The 21,089-nt window shown below is 41.6% G+C and overlaps 1 protein-coding gene across 1 annotated transcript in view; it reads left to right on the top strand.

The window, feature by feature from the left end:
* The window catches only part of Csmd1 (CUB and Sushi multiple domains 1), a 1,354,421-nt gene that overhangs the window by 747,407 nt on the left and 585,925 nt on the right, over window positions 1-21,089 (top strand). The window contains exon 6 of the mRNA XM_052162855.1: window positions 90-202. Within this exon, the coding sequence (XP_052018815.1) occupies window positions 90-202 (113 nt within the window). The remainder of the gene's footprint in view (window positions 1-89; window positions 203-21,089) is intronic.

Raw genomic sequence — 21,089 nt, 5'->3', positions numbered from 1 at the left:
GATCTGATTTAAAAACAGATGGGATAGTGCCATGAGACATTCGATCTGTTAGTTTCAAAGGATATTTCCCTCCTCTTTCTCTTTTCTAGGCTCACAGGCATGAACCTCCCATCCCCTGTGATAAGCAGCAAGAACTGGCTCCGTCTCCACTTCACATCTGACAGCAATCACCGGCGTAAGGGATTCAATGCTCAGTTCCAAGGTAAGAAGGCAGTAACCGAATAAATAAAACATTCTGGTCCTTTGTCACTCTGAGATTTTGTGATATTACGAAAGAAAGAAAAAGAAACTTATTTTAACAAATGCTCTCATTTATGTAGAAGCAATCAGCTTTGAAAGGTATGTAGCCAATACTGGGCCAACACTGGTTCATGATCCTTAGACCTCTGACAGTTAATAAATTTATACTACCATTCATTGTACTTACCTTACACATAACAAATAAACATTCACTGCAGTCTATGCTATTAGAGACTTAGATAAAGTAGGTGAGTACACAGGTTATACTTAAAAATTCAAATGAATCTTGACACAATATTTAGTCCTAAACCATTCTTATACTTGAAAAACATAGATATAAAATTTAGTAGTTTACATGTCATGAGCCTAAAAATAGAGATAATATTATTTAGCCAAGCATAGCTGTCTTCAGCAGTGTAATTCTGAAATATTTTGTTTGCATCTGATTTCTTCTATCCTTTATGCCAGTACCCTGCATATTTCTAGTTATCAGTAATATTTATTAATACAGAAGAAAGGGATTCCATTGATAAGTGGCCAACAGAAAACCATTCAACTTACAAAAAATTAACATATTCTAAGTTCTGGATCTGGAAGAAGCTCACAGGGCTCCATCCCTTCTCTTCTGAACTATTGGGTTCTGATAGACTCAGGGAGAGGTAAAGTCACTATATCTTTGCCTGTGTGTATAATAATTTCTATCCCACAATATCACACAGCTTTGTTTCAACTCTAAGTTACAAACAAAAATAGAAGCTAGGCAGAATGACAGGAATTGAAAAGGAACTTGATTAAAAATGAATTTTGTGAGTGTATGGATACATCAAATAATAAATTCAATAATTAAAAATAAAACACCGCAAATGGACTCCCTGTACTTTCTTCATATGTGAGCTTCAGAATGTGGCTCCCAACAAGGCCATGCTCCCTCAGTTTGCAAATCATGGTGTGGTGATTTGAATATACTTGGCCCAACAGTGGCACTGTTGGGAGATGTGGCCTTGTTGGAGGATGTATATGTTCTGGCTGAAGTTAGTCTCAGATCACTACTAAAAAGCCTATACTAATTAAATTGTCACATAGGAAAAGATGTTCTACATCAGCCCTTTTCTCTCTGCTTGGTTTGAATACCAAAGTCGTCCCATCCCTATTTTTTTAAATGTAACACAGCAAGGAGATTATTCACACAGTTGGTCAATAGCCATAGCAGTCAATATGCAAGCAAATTCCTATACCCTAGGAATTTCTAAATACTCCTTTGTCAAAGGTTTAGGGTGGATGTTTTCTCTACTTTTCTGATAGAAAAAGAGAACTAAAAAAAAACAAAAACAAAAAAACAAAAAAACACCTTTGGCAGTTAGAGAAATATATATACCTGTGTATGCAGAACATTCTTATAGGCCAGGAAACTAGAAAGGAATTCATGGGGTTGCATAAAAGCAGACTTTACAGGAGAGGCATGTGAAAGACACTAGAACAAAGTAAATAGGAAGAAAAGGCAGAGATGAGGGCTGGGGCTGGGGAGACAGTAACAAAAATACAACGTGTTTGAAAATCAACATGGAGAGAAACCAACATGATTTCCTAAGCCCATTTAAAACATAAAATAACTTTAAAAAAATGCATTTATAGTTTTGCCACATTGCTGAGCTTTGTGGTGGTCCCTTGCAGTCCTCCCTACTTGGAGATCCTGGAGAATTAAGAGACATGGGATCTCCTGGAAGCCCTCTGTGGCCTCTACCTGCCTCTCACATTCCAGTGATCTTCCTCAATGGGTGATTGCTCCGTTCTCCCAAAGGAGATGCTTCCACAGACACAGAAACAAAGAAAACATTCTTCTAATTTTGAAACTGGTCTTAGCTAAGTAAGCAGCAGACACCATGAACTATTCCTTCTTGTGTTCTCTTGTGGGTTTTAACCGCCATCTCCCAATTCCTTCTTCGTGATGTCCTCTGGCTTCTCCTTCGCCCTTCCCTCCTCACCCCCACCATCCCATCATGTCAACAGCAGAGATAAGGATGATTGTCAAGCCAAACCCCATGGGTGCTTCTTTGGATGTATACTTACTTTTAAGATAGTACTGTGAACAGAAGCTGCTGCAGAGTCAACAGGACCCCTATGATATATCTGCAGTACCTGCTGCATGTATTGGCCTCGTAGTATATGACAGATTTATGTATGACACATTATTTCTCTCAAGCAGCTGAAAATGAAGCCCATTCTTTATATGTTGCCTCCACCATTAATTATAATTAAATAAGGACCTTGTTAGCCCCATCCATCATCTGGGCGTTTTTGATGTCTACAAGATGAATTTTTAAAAAACATATTAATCTTGAACCTTGAAAGCCTGTGTCCTGAGTAGGCTTCCCTGAGTTGAGCTCCAGTTCTCAATATATTCACCTGGCTATCAATAAAATCTTGGTTTTCACAAGATGCAACCCCCATTGATTTCTGTAATGAATAAATCATCGTGAAAGAAAGTGTTTGTAATAAAGTTCCAATTTAAGTAGGGAACACCCTGTCTCATAAATCAACCGAAAATCGGGTGGCAGCTTTAAAGCTTGTGTTGACACAAATAATTAGCTTGCTTTTTAGGTTATGGCTTTATATAAGCATTGATTTTCCTTTTATTTAAAACGCAGACCTTTATACAAAATAGGGACTCTCATGTTATTAAAAATGCATTTGGGAAATTGAAACTTCATGTGCCCAGATTTATAAAACCGATGTGTTACCCATTCTTCCACAGGCACAGTGCCTGCAAGAGTATTGTTGACAAGAGCTCTAAGACAGGAGCCTGCTTGTCCTAGTATCAACACATGTACACACGTCTCTCCAGCAAGCACTCAGTCTGCAGAAGTGTACGGGGCATTAGACAGGATCTAGAGGTGCTTGTCTGGCATTCCCTTAATACATGAAGGCAATCAAAGGTTTAGATCCATCAAGTGCCCTTGGGCCACTGACCTGGAGAAGGAAGCAGGCTGCTGGGGTTGCTCTAGGGCTAAACCCATGGTGGTGGGAACCACCTACTTACTACCACCTGGGTGTTTCTAGGGAAATGGGATGCCAGGGAAAGTATTTTCTAATACAAATAACCTAGCTAACGGTAATCCTAGGTAATCTTATTCCTTTTGAGTTACCCTGAAAAACCTAACTTTTATAACAGAAATATGTTGATAAACATAAATTCACTGAAATTAGATACACCTAACTACTCCCCATCCCCTAGAACATACTTCTTGGAGCAGAAGACTTATGTAATTGCCAGATCTACAACCATCTGCTCCAACTCTTGACTGTTTTTGTGAAACATATTATTAGCCAATGTCCCTCTTACCTGTGTGTCTCATTCTTATTGTATTTGACAGGCTTAATTGTATCTATTTCACAGACATGAAAGAAGAGGAAGTATGTAGCTCAGACATGTGAGCATATCTTCTCCTATAGGAGGCTTGGTCCTGCTTGATCCTCCCTAACACGTGGAAGTCCACCGCCTGATGCTGGTTCTGTCAGCTGGCTTTGTCCAGTTGCACAGCAGACAGCATGCTTTATCTACTTAATTCTCTGGGTCAGGTCAGAGTCCTGTAGCACTGGTCAGTATATGCAAGAAATGCCTACTTCAAGGCAGCACTACCTGGATTTGCTAGAGTGATGGCTCACTGTAGGAGAGACCTCCGGAGCCATAAAGTCAGAATGAAATTTACTGTCCCACATAGACATGAGCCTGGAGTCGGGGGGGGGGGTGATACAGCACAGAATACATGATACAGCCAAATATTAAAAGGATACAGGTGAGCGAGTTTGTTTACACAGCAGCCTAATTCCCTTGTAACAACCAGTATGATTTAAACCTTCATTTTGCCTCCCATTGAGAAGTCTTTCTTAACCACAGAGTTTTCCAGAAAGTGCTCCCCACCCCCAGGTCTCCCTTCCTGCTATTCTTGATGCTCCCAACCATTCAAGCAGCTATCTCCCTGCACAGAGATGCTGTGTTTATTTTTTTCTTTATTTTTATTTGATATACTTTTTATTTACATTTCAAATGATTTTCCCTTTTCTGGCCCCCCACTCCCTGAAAGTCACACAAGCCCCCTTCCCTCCCCCTGTTCTCCCATCCACCCCTTCCCACTTCCCTGTTCTGGTTTTGCCCTATGCTGCTATACTGAGTCTTTCCAGAACCAGTGGCCACACCTCCATTCTTCTTGTACCTCATTTGATGTGTGGATTATGTTTTTGATATTCCAATTTTCTAGGCTAATATCCACTTATTAGTGAGTGCATACCATGATTGATCTTTTGAGACTGGGTTACCTCACTTAGTATGATGTTCTCCAACTCCATCCATTTTTCTAAGAATTTCATGAATTCATTGTTTCTGATGGCTGAATAGTACTCCATTGTGTATATATACCACATTTTTTGCATCCATTCTTCCGTTGAAGGATACCATTGGGTGACATCACAAGTCATTTGTGAACCTAAGAAATGAAGCCTAGCAAATAGAGAAGTAAAGATGCCTATGTACTGAGCCCAACAACAGTTCCTTCAACCCTGGGTTATAGCTCAGCTTGTGCATGGAGGTTGTCAAAGAGCTAGCATACATGGTAATACCCATTGGCAAGCACCTCCAAGTGCCTCACCACAGTGGCTCTTCAAGAGACAGTCTCTGACATATCTTTAGGGTTCTCTTCTGAGCAGCTAGTTTCGGACCTAGATAGCAATCAGGTAGCATGAAGACATGCCACTGTCTCTGGATATTTGTGTAGACCCTGTTTCGACATCAAACTCCATATTTTAGCTCCATTGAAGATTCTTTGGTGTTTTCCTTTTCTTCCTAAGTATTAAAAAATTTCCTATTTAGGTGTTCTGATTTATAAACTCCTATATATATCCTAGGCACAGGGACTGAATTAGACCAGGCCAGGCAGGTTCCAGCAGAGAAATCATGAGTGGGAGGCCAGGAGGATGGTATTAAAGAACAGTACAGGGTTTATGGCCTGATTTCTCAACCAAGAGCTTCAAGCTTGTGGTGTCATTGTGAGCACCTTCTAAGAGACAGAAAAAGAGAAAGCAGGTTGACCCTGTATTTCAGTCAACAAAACTAGCTTCCCACTGTGCTGGATTCATAGTTCTCAAAACAGGCCTTTATTCCTGCTCGACCTCAATGTGTCTCCCTAATGTTGGGATCACTGGTGTGTATCAATGCACCGGTCTCTAAGATGTGGATCTCCAGCCTGTCTTCCTCATGATGTGGTTCTAGAGTCAACTCCTCCCTCCTTCCCTGCTGCCAATAGCAACCTCTTGTGCTCCCTGTTTCATATTGTTTTAGTATCCACTGCTTCCACTTAGTGCTCAGTCTGCCTACATGAGCATGTGCATAGCGCATTTTCTGGGACGTGGGTAACCTCTCATGGACCAACCACATTGCAAAACGAAACAGACGCTCCCTCTCTCAGAAGCCATTGGCCATTAGAGGTGAGGATACATAAGTTTGTCCCTCATCCACACTGGGATTCTGGGTAACTTTATCTTGCACAAGCCTTGTGCATGCAGTCCCAACCTCAATGAGTTCCTGTGTGCAGGTGTTCTGTCATGTCCTGTAAATTCTCCTTTGCTAAAGACATCTGCATCCCCTTCAGTTTTAATTGACAAAAAAAAAAAAAAAAAGTCGACACACTGGAAGTAAAGTAAAAACTATACTGGGGGTGGGAAAGAAAACAATGTTTTCAAAAGGTGGGTGCTGTTAAGAACTAAATCAATGTAAAGCTTAAACATTTCACTTCGATGGAATGAATTCCTGATTGGCCTTTCTCATTCCTCTAAAGGAGGCAGTGGGGGAGAGATGGTGTGATAGGCTTGCCATGAGAACCTTTGTTTGGATCCCAAAACACACATACGACCAGACAAGGCAGTGCATACCTGCAATCCTGATGCTCCGTGGTGAGATGGGAGGCTGAAATCCAGTCTCATAGGCTTGCTGGGTGTGTGCAGTGGCAAACAACACAGGACTCCACTTTAAACATGGTGGAAAGTGAGGCTTGAGGCTTGAGATTGTCTTGGACCATGTAGCTCTCACGCACACCGACACTCATACAGACACCCAGAGAGAAGCATGATGAAAATGATTGTATTTGTCACATACTCCTTTGCATTTCACAGCTTTGTATCTGATACCCAAGAGAGCCAGAGTGACTTTTAATTACAGGCATCTTAACACAGAACAGAAGTCTGGCATCTGTTTGTCTGCAGCTTTTAGACACAAGGAAACAGTTCACAAAGATGAATGTAACCATTATCTATCTACCTTAGAGATTGCTTAGCTTCCTTGCTGAAGGTCCCTTATGGGAAAGGGGCTGAGGAGGTGGCTCAGTGGCTAAAGCCCTCAGTACTATAAGCCTGTAGACTGGAGTTCAGATCCCAGGGCACACATAAAAGTCAGGCAGGTGTGACATCCGCCTGTGGTTCTAGCATTTTAGCGACTGAGACACCAGGAGATCACTGGATCTGGCTGTCTATCCAGACTAGCTCAATTAGCAAGCTCAGCAAGGTTCGGCAAGACACCATGCCTTAGGAAACAGAAGTAGAAAGCCATCCAATAAAATACCACTGTCATGTTGGGGCTTCCGCACGTGAAAGCACATGTACATATTCAGTCACGTACCCGCATGTGCAACCCCCATACACACAAAAGCACAAAAAGATGTATTAGTTGTTAATAAGAAACTTAATTTTTAAGTCATTTTTAGTTAACTTCCAAGATTATAGGCCTCATTATGACATTTTCTATGTGTGTTATGCTTATTTCTCTCCTTAAATAATTATTATCTATTCTCTCTCTCTCTCTCTCTCTCTCTCTCTCTCTCTCTCTCTCTCTCTCTCTCACACACACACACACACACACACTCACATAATCATATGTTTTCTCTCTTTCCCCCCCTCACCCTCTTCCATTTCATCCTCCTTCCAACCTATTCCTCTCATCTCCTAAGCATGCCCATGGTCAGTCCCACCTAAGACAATGCACATGTCTGTGTCTGGCTTATTTCATTTAATGCGATTACATACGATCCTACCAATTCTCTAGTAAATGGCAGTTTGGTGGTTCTCTGTGGTGGGTAAACTCCACTATTCCTATATATAGCATATTATATGTTAATGCATGTGTGTGTGGTGGGGGGTTCCAGGCTGTTTCCATACTTTGGATATTATGAATAGTGGGGCAGTAAACATGTCAGTCACTTCTCCAAAACACATCCATGTAGAGTCCTTGGAGTATCTACCTAGGAGTTTTAGAGTTGGGTCTCTCCATAGATCTCAGTTAGTTGGTCAAGGAAGAAAGCCTGTAGTTTTGTACGTTTGCACAGTTTTCTTATCAACAGTATTCAAAGATCAAAGTGAAGTTCTCTGTGCTATTGGCTAGTTAGAGCTTACATAGCAGGTGTTGAAAATTGCAGAAAAGGGCTGGGTCTTCCTGGATGCTCAGCTCCTCTTCTGCTCTTAGGAAGGATGACTTCTGTGGGCTTTGTTTTCTAGAACCTGAGTCAGGTTCTGCAAATGGTGAGCGTGAACTTTATTCATATTAAATTTAAAGTCTTGTTCAAAAAAGATTAGCTTAAAAAAAACAGCTCTGGGAAGCATATGTCATAAATCCTATCTTTAACAAGAACATTTCTATACAGCAGTTGCACAGCCTGGTAAGCTTGCGCCGATGGCTGAACCCTAACACTTTATTATGATGAATCAAAGATGTTAATGCTTCTTTGAATTTTGATATCTTTGAAAAGAGATGATTTCCTTGGCAGAGTCTCTTCTGGCCTTGTGATACATAAAATAACTCCACATCTTACAGTCAACAGTGCTAGGGTGACTGGAGACATTTCTCTTTACCCTCCCAAAAAAGTCTTGTTTGTTCTTTTTTTTTTTTTTTTTTTTTTTTTTTTTTTTTTTTTTTTTTTTGCTAGTTCTTCAGCCACCACACAAGCAATACCACAACTCACTGACACAGTGCATAAACATTAGCAAAGGCATTTAGGGAGAAGTGGGATAAAACAAGAAGAAAATGTCAAGGTGTGTGAGAAACTTGTTGCTCTTCCGAGGACCTGTTCCCAGGGACCATGTGCTGGCTCACCATGGTGTGTATCTTCAGTTCCAGGGGATCTGAAGCACTCTTTTGGACTCTGAGAATAATCTATGCTTTGGTTCACATATATGCACACAAACAAAACCTGCACACATATAAAATAAATATAAATAAAATTTTAATAAAGAAAGAAAATATAGTTGGGTGTGGTGGTGAACTCCTTTAATCCAAGCACTCAGGAGAAAGAGGTTGGCCTCATTTTCTGTGAGTTTGAGGTCAGCCTGGTCTACAGAATGAGTTCCAAGACAGATAAGACTACATAGAAAGACCTTGTCACAAGAAAGGAAGGAAGGAAGAAAGGACTTTAAAGATATGTGTATTGTGTGGTTACACATAATTCCAGCAATTGAGAGGCTGAAGCAGGAGGATTAACAAGAGTTCAAGGCTAACTCAGGTATATCATAACTTTCAGACAGAATAAAACACACTATCAGAAAAAAGGTTGCATTAAAAATTTCAATGCATATAAATATGGGCCTGTAGATGTGACTCAGAGGTTAGAGCACATACTGCTATTGCAGAGGACCAGAGATGTTCCCAGAATCCTGGATGATGGTTCAAAATCACCTGGAACTCCAGATCGAGGACCATTGGGCACCTTTAGCCTCATCAGGTATCTTCATTCAGGTGCACACACCTTCTCTTAGACAAACAGACAGACAGACAGACACACACACACACAGACACACAAGTAATTCTAAAATTATGCCATATTGTGTTTGATATATGCTAAAAGTAATATTACATATTATGATGATAATATCCAATGTCCCAGGCACATTCAAAGTCAAAGCAGGCAACTTACATAGATATATCAGCATTCTACTTTAAGTAAATCTGTGTTTTCCCCATTTTTCTAATCTTATTTTCCACATTTCACCTCAATACACTTTGCTATGAAGCTAATTGCAAGCTTAAAATCTACTTTTGTATTGGTGTCCCAACCCATAATTGTCCCACTGGACCTGCCCCTCTGCTATACCATTGCAAAGGATAGCCAAAGGCTTACCACATTAGGGAAATTGAGTTCCAGGAATTTTAAGTACCACTGCCTTGGCTAGAGGATGGGCAAATATATTGTCACTAGTGAACATTTGTAGAGGGTCAGCAACTACACGTTACTCCCCAAATTTAGAAGTTGGAATCTGAAAAGAGAGGGTTGTGATCCACTTTCCTGGGCTGCTTGAAGAGATGAAACAGTACATGACAGTTTGGGGAAACATCACACTGGAGGCTTCAGGTGGCAGCACTTTGACCTGACATGGGCGTGGCTTCAAGCAACACTCCATGAATGGAGGACCAAAGAAAAGTCAATAACATTGCCAGGGACAGAAGACCTCACACAAGAGTGGAGTCTCACAGCCAACAAAACTGTCATTTAAAATGTAATTTTGTAAGACTTTACTATTGAAATAATTTTAGTGTTTCCATTATTCTTCTAAGACTTCTGACATATAGCATTTTCTTTTTTTTTCCATAATGACAAAGGAGACCCAGAAAGAAAAAAATTACATTAGGAAATTAGGTCTGTGGCCAGCTAACTTGGCTTTTTGAAAGAAGACTCACCATTCTACATTAGCAAGAGCAACTTAAAGGGGATTACACTAATCGACTTATCTCTAAAAAGCTGAAAATCAATGCTTAGTTCTTCAGATAGCTGTTGAATGTGATAAGGATACAGGATGCAATTTTTGTTAGTGCAAGAGCTCCAATCCCTATAAAGTTTCAAGTAGACATATATGTGAGTCCTGTAATTCTATCATTAGTTTGTGTGAATTAGCACCAACACTCCAGTCTGCTTATAGTAATTTACACTAACTTGGAATCGTTTAAACCTAAGTGTCGAGTGCCCTCTGTGGCAGATCCTGGACAAAGATGTCTGACAGGATTCCTTGCATATCACTTCACCTGGATCAACTGATCCTTCTTCAAAACACTGTCTATGCACCAAGCAGCCAGCACAGTCTCCACCCACCTTCTGCTATAGACATGTGCATCTTTCCAGAGGACTCATGAGCTATGACTACCATTGTAAGTGAGGGACTCAGACCAGGTCACACAGCTCTAAGTAATAAGGATGCGTATGAATCCCAGGAGCTACAGTGTCTCTTCCCATTGGCCTCTGCAGCCTCAGCTGCATGGGAAAATGAGCATGAAGACAGCGGAGGGCACTGGAGTAGGTTGTTCTGCATGGACCACATCACACAGCACAGCTAGCTGCTCCTTGAAAGGAACACTTCCCAGAAGAAGGACTAGAGACTGAAGTTATTATTCAATAACACAAAAAGAATGTCCAAAATAATAGCAGCACCCATGAATTAAAGGTAGTATTATGAACACTGCTCATTCTTAAAGTTGGAGCACAAATATGTCTTCACCAGTGGAGGAAAAGGGGAGGCCTGCCCCACTTACTGCTTCAGGATTCCCAGCATCTGTAATCCAGTATGACAGGGGTTCTCCATGTGATGCCCTTGCTGCCCTGGAACTTGCTTTGTAGACCAGGCTGGCCTCTAATGCAAAATAGATCTTCATGTCTCTGCCTCCAGAGTCCTAGGATTAAAGATGTGTAACACCAATCCCAGATGAACTTGGTATTTTCATTGTAACATGTAGGTAGGTGGCCTCTCATTTTCCACTCTTAGAGCTTAAGTCAGTCTGGGTCCGTTTTGTGACTTTTTATCTTTTTTTTAATTACTTATATCATTTTAAATAAACTTAGAATTGAACTTTGATCAAACGAGCAAAAGAAAGGTGTTCACCTTGAGGCTTATTGAAAGGATTATCACAAAGGAGATTCAGGATGTGAGACTGGCGCCCCTGGCAGGATTCTGTAAGCCATGGACAATTTTTCGAGAGTTATTGTCTTTGTCTTTCTTGGACATGAGGTTTCCTATGCTTGGATTAGCAAGTCCCTAGTGCTGAGACACACTGCGCCTGAATGGATCATTCAATACTAACTTCATTGAGATATGCAGCTGGGAAACATCCTTAAAAAGGAAGCCTGGTTAGTTTGTGGTGGTGGCACTGGACTCCATGAGTTTGCTCAAGGTTACTTCTACCAGAGAGACTTTGAGCTTTCCTGAAGAACACAGCTTCCTGTCAAATACCTGCCCTAGGAGGTGCCCCAGGTAAAAGTGCTAAATTGATAGAGTTGGGCTCCTGGAGGAGCTCCAGGATTCCCAAGGCAGCCACCTCATCAGGGTTTGGCATGTACTGCTCTGCTTCTACTAAGGCTTCTTTCTTCCTGTTAGTCTATAGTGTGCTGGGTCCTTATGGTCACAGGGATAGAAACTCATTCAACAAGTTGAAGACAAGAGGATTCATAAAAGGATTGTCATGTGAAATACGAACTTAGGAAATAAGGAGCTTACTCGCAGCCGTTGAAAGGTTAATCTAACACTTTTCTAGGTTCTTCTGAGCTCTTAGAGCCTGCTCTTCTCTTGCTCTCCACTGTCAGCAGGTGAAGCCTCTGCTTCATCCTGTCTATTCATTCGCAATTCACAGTGCATGACTCTCTCTGCTTGCCTTATGGTTCAGAGTCTAATTTCTGATTTTCTTCAGTAACTCTTTTCCATTTCAGCAACTGTTCCTACAGTTCCTGTCCTACTCATAATCCCTTATAAATTTCCAAGAGCTGAAACTGAATCAGCTCTGCCCATCAGCCAGACTTCTGACTTTTCTCCTGGGAGTGGGAGACGGTCAAGGCGTTCTGAAGAGGCCATGATCAATGTTAGCGTCATTAATCTGACTTGTCATATCCCAGCTTGTCACCAAGACACCCAGTGTGCCTCCTTTTCCAGAAAAATGCCTCCACCCAAATTTACTAAGGGGTAGGAGTTTTAAGAAATATTGTCTTTGTTGACAGCTCTCCAAGGACATATCTGTCAAATACACAGCTGCCAGGCACAGTGCAAAGTGGAGACCTGGAGCAATTGTTCAATGTGTTTTTCCTCTGTACTTAGGAAAATAGTTTTGAAACGTATAAAGATAGTGGTTTCACAATACAGCCATTGGTTTGGAGGAGCTGAAGCTGTTCCTCTGTAGGTAAGAGCTCTTTGTCTATAAGCCTGAGGACCTGGGTATGGTCTATGGGGAAAGCAGATGCTTGCCAATAGCCTTGCTCTATGTTCTGTGGGAGATCTTGTCTCAAGGGAATGAGGTAGAGGGCATCAGAGCAAGGCACTGGATATCATTCTATAGTCTCTGCACACACATAGTCCAGCTCAGATTCTCAGCCAAACAGTGTTTTTAAATATAAATCTTCACCATGGCCATCATGTTGACTTAGCTTAGTGTTTCTAACACTCCACGTATCATATTATGTGCTGGATTTTTCATTTGCACAGAGGCCACTCATAGAGAGGCTACTTCCTGAGAATACAACCCACTTGTTTTTTTCTCTGCGGTAAGACCTGCTTATGAATTCTAACAGGTTGACATGAAGCCTTACTGTACTGACTGATCGTGATTACTGACTGAGCAGCCTTTGACTCCTTAATGCATCTTGTACTCTATGGGTACCCCATTGTCTACAGCTCCGAAGAACTTGAAGGGCACTGATTTTAGTGACAGATACTATGACTCTACTTGTAAGAAGCCATACTGGAATTCAGTCCGAGGCTGTCATGTCAGAAAGGATAACTGAGCCAAAGGCCACCATGTTATAACAGGAAGCAAATTTGAGGGGGGCGGGGGGGCATCTTAAAATTGCCACCAGAAGCAGCACCTGTCTCTGCACAGTCCAGACACCTGTGGGTGAGAATACATCCTTTAGTGCTTTCATGCCTGCAAGTAGCCTTCTGCCTTTGTCCTTCCTATCAGAGGCATCTGTGACTTAAGAACTCCCAGTTCTTATCCTTGGTTCAGAATCAACACAGTAGGATGTTTAGATCCATGTCCAGTAGTCATAGAAAATGTATCAAGTCCCACTTGTCAGACTCCTGCAGACCTGTATTATCTTTATGATCACATCATTAAATACTGTAATTTTCCTTCCAGTAGTTAGAACTTTCAGAAAAGTAAAGATTTTTATATCTTGAATGGTGATATAATCAATAGTGGGTGACATAAGGGAACATTAACACACCACGTAGCAACGCAGCAGTGAGTGTTCAGAGATCTGGGCTGCACAGACTTGGAGCCCAAGTAGTGTCACTAATGGAGACTTTCCCAACCACAGTACTTTTAAAGGTGATTTATTGATGGCAGGATTCCGCACATATTGGCAAGGCATAAGATGGGCTATAAACCAGAGAGCAACTCACAGATTGGAAAGTTCTTCTCCTTTGACACAATGGCTTCAGCTCTGCCATGTTGAGGCAGGTATGTTATAGTATCGAAACAAAGCTGGTAATTTAATAAATATGGTGTTGTCGGTGTTTTGTGGATAGATAGTCTCGCAAAGTGAGTTTTCATCTTAGTGTTTATAGAAGCCTGCCTATGTTTATGCATGTGCATATATATGTGTGTACATATGTTCATTTGTGTTTGAATATATATGTATGTGAATATGTATGTGTGTATTTGTGTATATATGCATGTCTATGTATTTGTGTATATGTGTGCATATTTCCATACATGTAGGCATATATATGAGTGAATGTGCATTATGTGCCTGTATATACAAGTGAGTGCATATGTATGTATTTGCATATGCATTTATCCATGTGTATATGTGTGCATGTTGTCTGTATGCACATGCATACATTCATACATAGGTATTTGAATAAATGTATGTGTGCCCTTTGAACTTGTAGATTACTTACCTTTTCGTTCTTATTTGCTGAAATTGAAGCCATTGTTTTAGGGTCTCTGTTACTCATTGACAGTAGAAGGCACACAGAGAGAAAGTGGGTGATGGTGACACATGCCTCCTCGGTAGCTGGCATCACAGACTGCCACCTGCTCATCATGCCTCTCCATTCTTTGCTATTTCTTCATATGGCTCCTCTCAGAAAATCTCCTCTAATTACTCCTTCAAAAATAGCTTCTTGTGGTTGCTCATTTAGATATTTATTATACTCTCTTTAAAACTTTCCCATTCTGTTCCTTTCTCCCACTGCACTGATTTTGATTTAATGTTATTTAATAAGATTAATGAAGCTGTCCCAAAGTTTGGAAGCTCGGTCCCCCAAATAATTTTATTTACAAGATAATAATAACTAAAGAAAAACAGTGAAGGCAAGTTTAACTAACATGCCAATAAAGAAAAATGTTACTACATTTATTTATGTATGGTACCAATTGTCTTGTTCTAGTTAGCATCAACTGTCAACTTGAGTGACTGACTATATACGAGGCTGGTCAGTGAGGGGTTGCCTTGACTATTAATTGATGCAGGAGAGTACAAGATACTGTGGTGGGAACCATCACTATAGGCAACTGGTCCTAGATGATATAAGGGAATGACTGAATATGCGAATAAGAAAACGTAGAGTTGATCAGTAAGCATCATCCTTCCATGGTTCCTGTCTCCAGGTTCCTGCCTTGAGTTCTCACCTTGACTTCCTTCAATGATGGACTGTGACCTGGAAATGGGCGCTAAGAAAATATTTTCATCTCCTAAACTGATTTGCTTTTGGTTGTGATGTTTTTCATGGCAACAGAATGATGAGTGTAGATATCAGAGGACCACTTGCAGGAGTCTTTTCGCTCCTCTTCACTGTGAGCTTTGGGCACTGAGCCTTTACTGAGCCATCTCACCAGAAGGCAGGTGCGAGCTAGCAAATTTAGAAATGCTCTGGATCCAGTGCTGAGAACCAAGGTTGGATGAAGAAGCGATCTGGCCAGAAAAGCTTTGTTATCTGTGTGTTTACTCCTCTGGACTTCACTCAGGAAGGTCTCTACTCTCACTCTCATGCACCCAGTGCTTAAGCTCACAGCCTTTGCAGACCCAGAAGGTTAGAGCTGCTTACAAAAAAAGGTTGTTACCTTACAAATTAAACCACTTCTAGGTGATTAGTTTGGATTAAGGCAGGAGAATTGGTTGTCCCAATCTATCCTAATTCTACTGTGTCCACTGCCTTGTCTCTAGTAGCTCTTGATCAGTATTGGTTCCATAGGCTTCAAAGCTCTGCATGAGGCAGGGCCCGTCCATGCTTGCCCACCTGTCCCTGCCACCAGCCTGCCTCCACTGATTCCCGATTGGCAGCACTGAGGCTTCTCCTTGTCTCCAGGAACATACATATACTGCAGTTATTTTCTGCAAAGAATGAAATGAAGACTTGAGCCATCAGCACTGTGAACTTACTATTGTGAAATGTTACCCCCATGGGAGATCAACCTTGAGAAGGCTGTGCAATGAGCGGAGGCAGAAAAGGGAGCAGGGAAGAAGAGAAAGGTTGTATTTGTGCATGAGTAAGAGGTCCCCGCTACCAGGTTGTCGTGTGCTCGAAGACACACATGACTGCTGAAGTGTGATGTAAATAGCTTAATTCCAATCAGAGTGGAAAGGGCTCCTGATCCTATGCAAGGGTGCAGTGGGGGCAGGGCTGAAAGATCACCAGCAGTTGCCAGTGTGAGAGCCCAGTGAGTCTCCTCCTTCATTCTCACCCCCTGTTTTCTCCAATCAAGTCCATTTGTTTTATTAAATGACAGGCATTGTTTGGAGAGGGGTGTGGGTGCAGTAAAGGATAAGGGCCACCAAGTATGTTATGGCAAGAGAAGTGTGCAAACTAAATAGGAATCCTGACTAAATCACCTCCTATGCTTGCCCGACAAAAGCCATTTTCAACTTCCTGAGTAAAGTGCATGGGGAAAGCATGAAGTGTAGAGTCCCCAGTCCCCGATCCTCCAGAGCCAGTGGCTGCAAAGCTGACCCAGCACAGGGCGCAGAGCCTTTTTAAAGCAGTTATCACACTTAGCAGTAGCAGAGCCACACAGCTGCTAGGTGTTTGCTTGTTTTCTCATTTGAGTGTCACAGACCTCTGCAAAGCAGGTGATAATTATCTTTATTAAACAGAAAAGGAACCTGAGATCTGGGGACATTGCTCACCTGCCAGGTGACATTGTAATGAGACCCAGGACACAGATTAGATACCAAGGCTGCACCCAAAGCTTGTACTAAAGGGGCAGGAGGCTTCTCCTATTAAAACATACTACGTGAGGCTTAGATGAAGTCAAACGTAGAACTGTTCACCGTGGAGGAGCAGCAGAAGATCAATCATTATTTATTTAACATAGGGAATATTAAGGACAAGGCTGTAGATGGAACAAAGCTTTGAAGTGGTAGAATCTCACTACTTTGCATAGTGTGGCCATTCTACCATGAGCAGAACATCTAACACCAGTGCCTTGTCTAGCAAGGGAATGGACTAATTTCATTTATCTCAGGAGAAGACAGTGAAATCTGTTACCTCAAAGACCATTTTGCAGTATACTCGCACATCACGTAGCAAAGTGGCTACATTTGATTAGTCAGAGGTTAGATCATCCATTCTCCTTGGGAATGTTACAGAAAGATCAGCCAGCCGTGTGCTAAGAATACAGTCAACTAAGGATGTGTGAAGCTGCTCCTGGCATCGAAGCATGGAGAGCTTAATGGTCAAGGCAAATGCCTTATGTGGAAGAGTAGTATGTGCCAGAGCTGAAAAGATGTCTAGGCAGTTAAGAACACTCGCTCCTCACGCAGAGGACTAGAGTTTAGTTCTCAGCACCTATTTAAATAGCTCACAGCCACTTTTAACTCCAAAATTCAGGGAATCTGATGCTCTCCTCTAGTCTCTGTGGGCACTGTACTTACTCGTATGAAGGATTTTGAGGGCTTGTGCATGAGGACACATGCACATACCCAAACCCACATATAAAAATAGAAAGAATGTGGTAAAAATATTATAAATTATAGCAGGGTGGAAAATGAGCCCATGATGTGTTCCCCAGTTATTGGGTGTTATGAACAGCACATAGTACGTGTTCTATACTCATTGGCCATGGCCAATCTATATATACTATAATCACTGATATGATCTATACTATAATCACTGATACTATTCTATGCTATAATATGGATGACACATTGGGTGGTAGAGGCAGGAAAGTTGGGGAAAATTTCAAGGCATGGGACAAAGAAAGGAATCCTTACTCTGTAGTATGGCAGAACTTCCATTGACAGTGGAAAGTCAAGCTTTCCAATACGATTAAAAAAGGTGCCTGGAAATTGCTTCCATAGAACAGATCTATTCCTTCCATTAAGGAATATTTTCAAATAAGAAAGTTGAAATTCAGGTCGGTGTTTAAGAGCACTAGCTGCTTTTACAGAGAACATGAGTTTCTGTTTCTAGCATCCACATTGAGGCTAAGAACCAATTGTAAGCCCAGTTCTAACAGATATAATACATTATTTTGACCTCTATGGTCACCAGGCCCAAATGTAGCAGACATACATACATACAGACAAAGCACTTACACACATGAAACAAAATACATATTTTGTTTAAAGGGTATTGAAATAGCACTGACATGCTATTCAACTTTAGCCTAAGCAGACCAGATCTCCCAACTTCTTCCTATATATTTTCTGGGAACATCACACATAAGATGATACACTTTCATTTGCAGTAAAACCACTTTATCTTGCTAGATTCTCAGAGACCCAGTGGTTTACTTGATCAACAGTAATCTCATCCTGGGCATCTCAGTATACCCCTGTAGTCCAAGTTAGCATCCTAATAACACTCTGAGAGGCAACTTCAGATGCCAACAAGGACTGTGAGTAAAGACCTTGAGGACCAACCCTGACCATATTCTTGGATGAATCTCATTCTCTCTTTGAGTGCCTTCTTTCTATTCTCCCTGATGCTTAAATCCCTTTAAATTGCAATGATGCTTCACATGAACTGGTCCTGACATTCCTTCCTGTCCTGTTGCTGACATGTCGGCTTTACCTGGTGTAAGTCTCAGGAGAACTCTTCAACCTGAGCGTGGTTTGACAGAGGCGCAGTGGGTAAAGACACTAGCTACAAAAGCCTGTATCTTGAAGCCATAGTAAAGAAAGAAGATATTGCACCATGCATCCATAACTCTAACACTCCTATGGGAGATAAGGAGACGGAGGAGTCTTGCGGAAGCTGGAGGGCACATGTGTAGGAGAAACAGAAGAGGCTGCCTCAACAAGGTGGGGAGAGCAGGGTGGAAGGAGGCACTACTCCAAAAGGAGTTCTCTGATATCCACAGTCACACTGTCTCTGCCTGTCTGTCTCTCTGTCTGTCTGTCTGTCTCTCTGCCTGTCTGTTTCTGTCTCTCTGTCTGTCTATCAGTCTAAGGAAAAAAAAAACCTTTAAGCATTAAATTTAAAACTCAAGCCATTGCAGGGATAACACTGACTGTGTCTTCAGTCTGTGTCTCATTGCCTAGAAAGCTCTTAGATTCATCTCAGTGTGCCTGCCGTTCTAAGTGTGCGTCCTTGATCAAAGCTTACTGTGCTAAGGTGGCAGCCATGCACAGAGGGGAAAGATGAAACTCAGTCTGAATTGGTTTCCCTCCAGTCGACATTATCTGCATAGAACAGAAATCAGAAGATAGCAACCTAGGGTTTTTAAAACCCAAGTCCTTCCTCTAGTCGAAAAGAGAACCCACAGACAAGGCTGTGTCTCCGGGTTTAAGAAAATTTCAGGAATGAGTCTGGAGGCCACTGGATTTAGAACAGCTGGCTCCATCCAAACCTGACTTGCTTAAAAGTCACCATGAGAGAGTGAGGTGGGCCAGTAGCTCCCAAGTTGCCCAGTGAGAAGATTGTAGAAAACACAACAGAAAACACTTCCACAGGCTGTCAGATGTGGAAGAACAGGAATGCGGTCTCTACGGGCAGTGTGGATTTTCTGTGAGGGATACTAGATTCCAGGTGAGGTATGCATTTCCAGGCAGAGCCCCACCCCTTTCCCATTTCTCTTTTCTCTCTGGTCGGGTCCTGGTTCCTTCCTTTCTTCCTCTGTCTGGGAACGGTGTTTAAAATAACTTCTGTAGAGTGAACCAATAAATTGTCACAGTGCAAGTAAAATGAACTTTTGATCTCACCAATTACAACTTAAATTCTGACTGTACTTATGGTCACTTAACTCACAGGAAATATATTATCTAGATGGTTTGGGGTGGCTTGGAACGAGGGCTGAGTGAAGTTAATTATCTTCCTTAAGATCAAGAACTTTACTGTGATTTTCCTTTGAGCTAGTGAAGAATCTAATCAATGTTTCTGTAGAATTTCCATAGGCTTCTCTTAGACAATGGAATACCATTATTTATGTGATGATGTGAACTAATACAGGTAGATAGGCAGATTGGGAGTAGGTAAGCAGATAATAGGATATAGATAGGTGTTAGATAGATGAGAGGTAGATGATAGACAACTAGGCTGTGTTCTGCTCTAAGTAACTCCATATCGTGAAAACTCTGCTTTCCTGTTTGACGTGCCTTAGAAGACTCTATCTTACAGGAAGCATCTGGCTCCATTGTGAAGGCAACCACATAGGTGGAATATCTTGTTGTTCATGTAAACCCAAGCCCCTGCCTGTTGCCTCCCATGAAACACAAACTGATAAATAGCTCATTCCTGAAAGTGGAAGGGGTCTCCTAAGAACACACCAAAGCAAACTAGGACCACATTAAGAACATAAGAATATGAAAACCATGTCTGATAAACCAGGCCTGAGAACTTACCAACTGTTCCAGACAGAGGGATGAACACAAACCTCGCACCTGGATCCCATAAAGAAGTGGTCACCTAATACTGAAATGGCAACAACCACACTAACTGGTCAGGTGACCACTCAGTGTGTACATCAAAGTACTGACACTCAGAGGACTATCCCAAGGGCTCCAGATGAGCTCAATTTCCACTGTTGCTATCCCTTGCTTGGACTTCCCTCTGTCCATTCCACATTTATCCACCTAGTCCAGATCATTCACTTTGTTCTCTATAATACAATGTTCATGTTCTTATGAATGAATTCTGTAACCCGATGCAACCTTAAGGCCCTCAGTCCTGGGAACCTACAGTTTACTCTGTATTGCTGGGTGTCATGGAGCTTGGAGTTCTTTAATGCCTAACTATTGTTGTGGGTCCCTTTGTACCTACATCTGTATCACATCTGTGTGTGTGCCTCCAGTGAGGTCTCTTTGAACTCTTGAGCTTCGTTGGGTCTCTTCAATCCTTATAGCCTTCTGTCACACAATACACTTTTATTAAAACTTTAGTTTTTTATTTATATTTATGCAAATATCTGCATAGCATGCATATGAATGCAGTACCCATGAAGGACACTGGGGCAGGGTATAGAATACCTATACCTTCAAGATTAAAGCTTCCAGACATGAGTGCTGGGAACTGAACTCAGATCCTCTAAAAGAGTAACATGGACTTTTAACTGCTGAGCTCTCTCACCAGATCTTCTGTACATGTACACTTCCTTTGCTTACTTTCAAGGCTTTAAAAGCATTACAATGGTGGGAGGACTTTCTTTTTCTTTCTCTTTTTACTGTTTTTTAAAATGTTAGGGCTGAAGGCATGATGTAAAAGTTAAAAGCACTTGCTCCCATTACAGAGGACTGGAGTTTGGTTCCCAGAAGCCACATTGGGTGGCTCAACCCCCTGTAACTCTAGCTCCAGAGGATCCAATGCTCTTTTCTGGCTTCCATAGGCAAGTGTATGGACATACATACATACATAATACATACATACATACATGCATACATACATACATACATATATACACG

Source organism: Apodemus sylvaticus, chromosome 18 (genome assembly GCF_947179515.1).
Source record: "Apodemus sylvaticus chromosome 18, mApoSyl1.1, whole genome shotgun sequence".
Taxonomy (NCBI): Eukaryota; Metazoa; Chordata; class Mammalia; order Rodentia; family Muridae; genus Apodemus; species Apodemus sylvaticus.
This window is presented reverse-complemented; position numbering and strand designations above follow the sequence as displayed.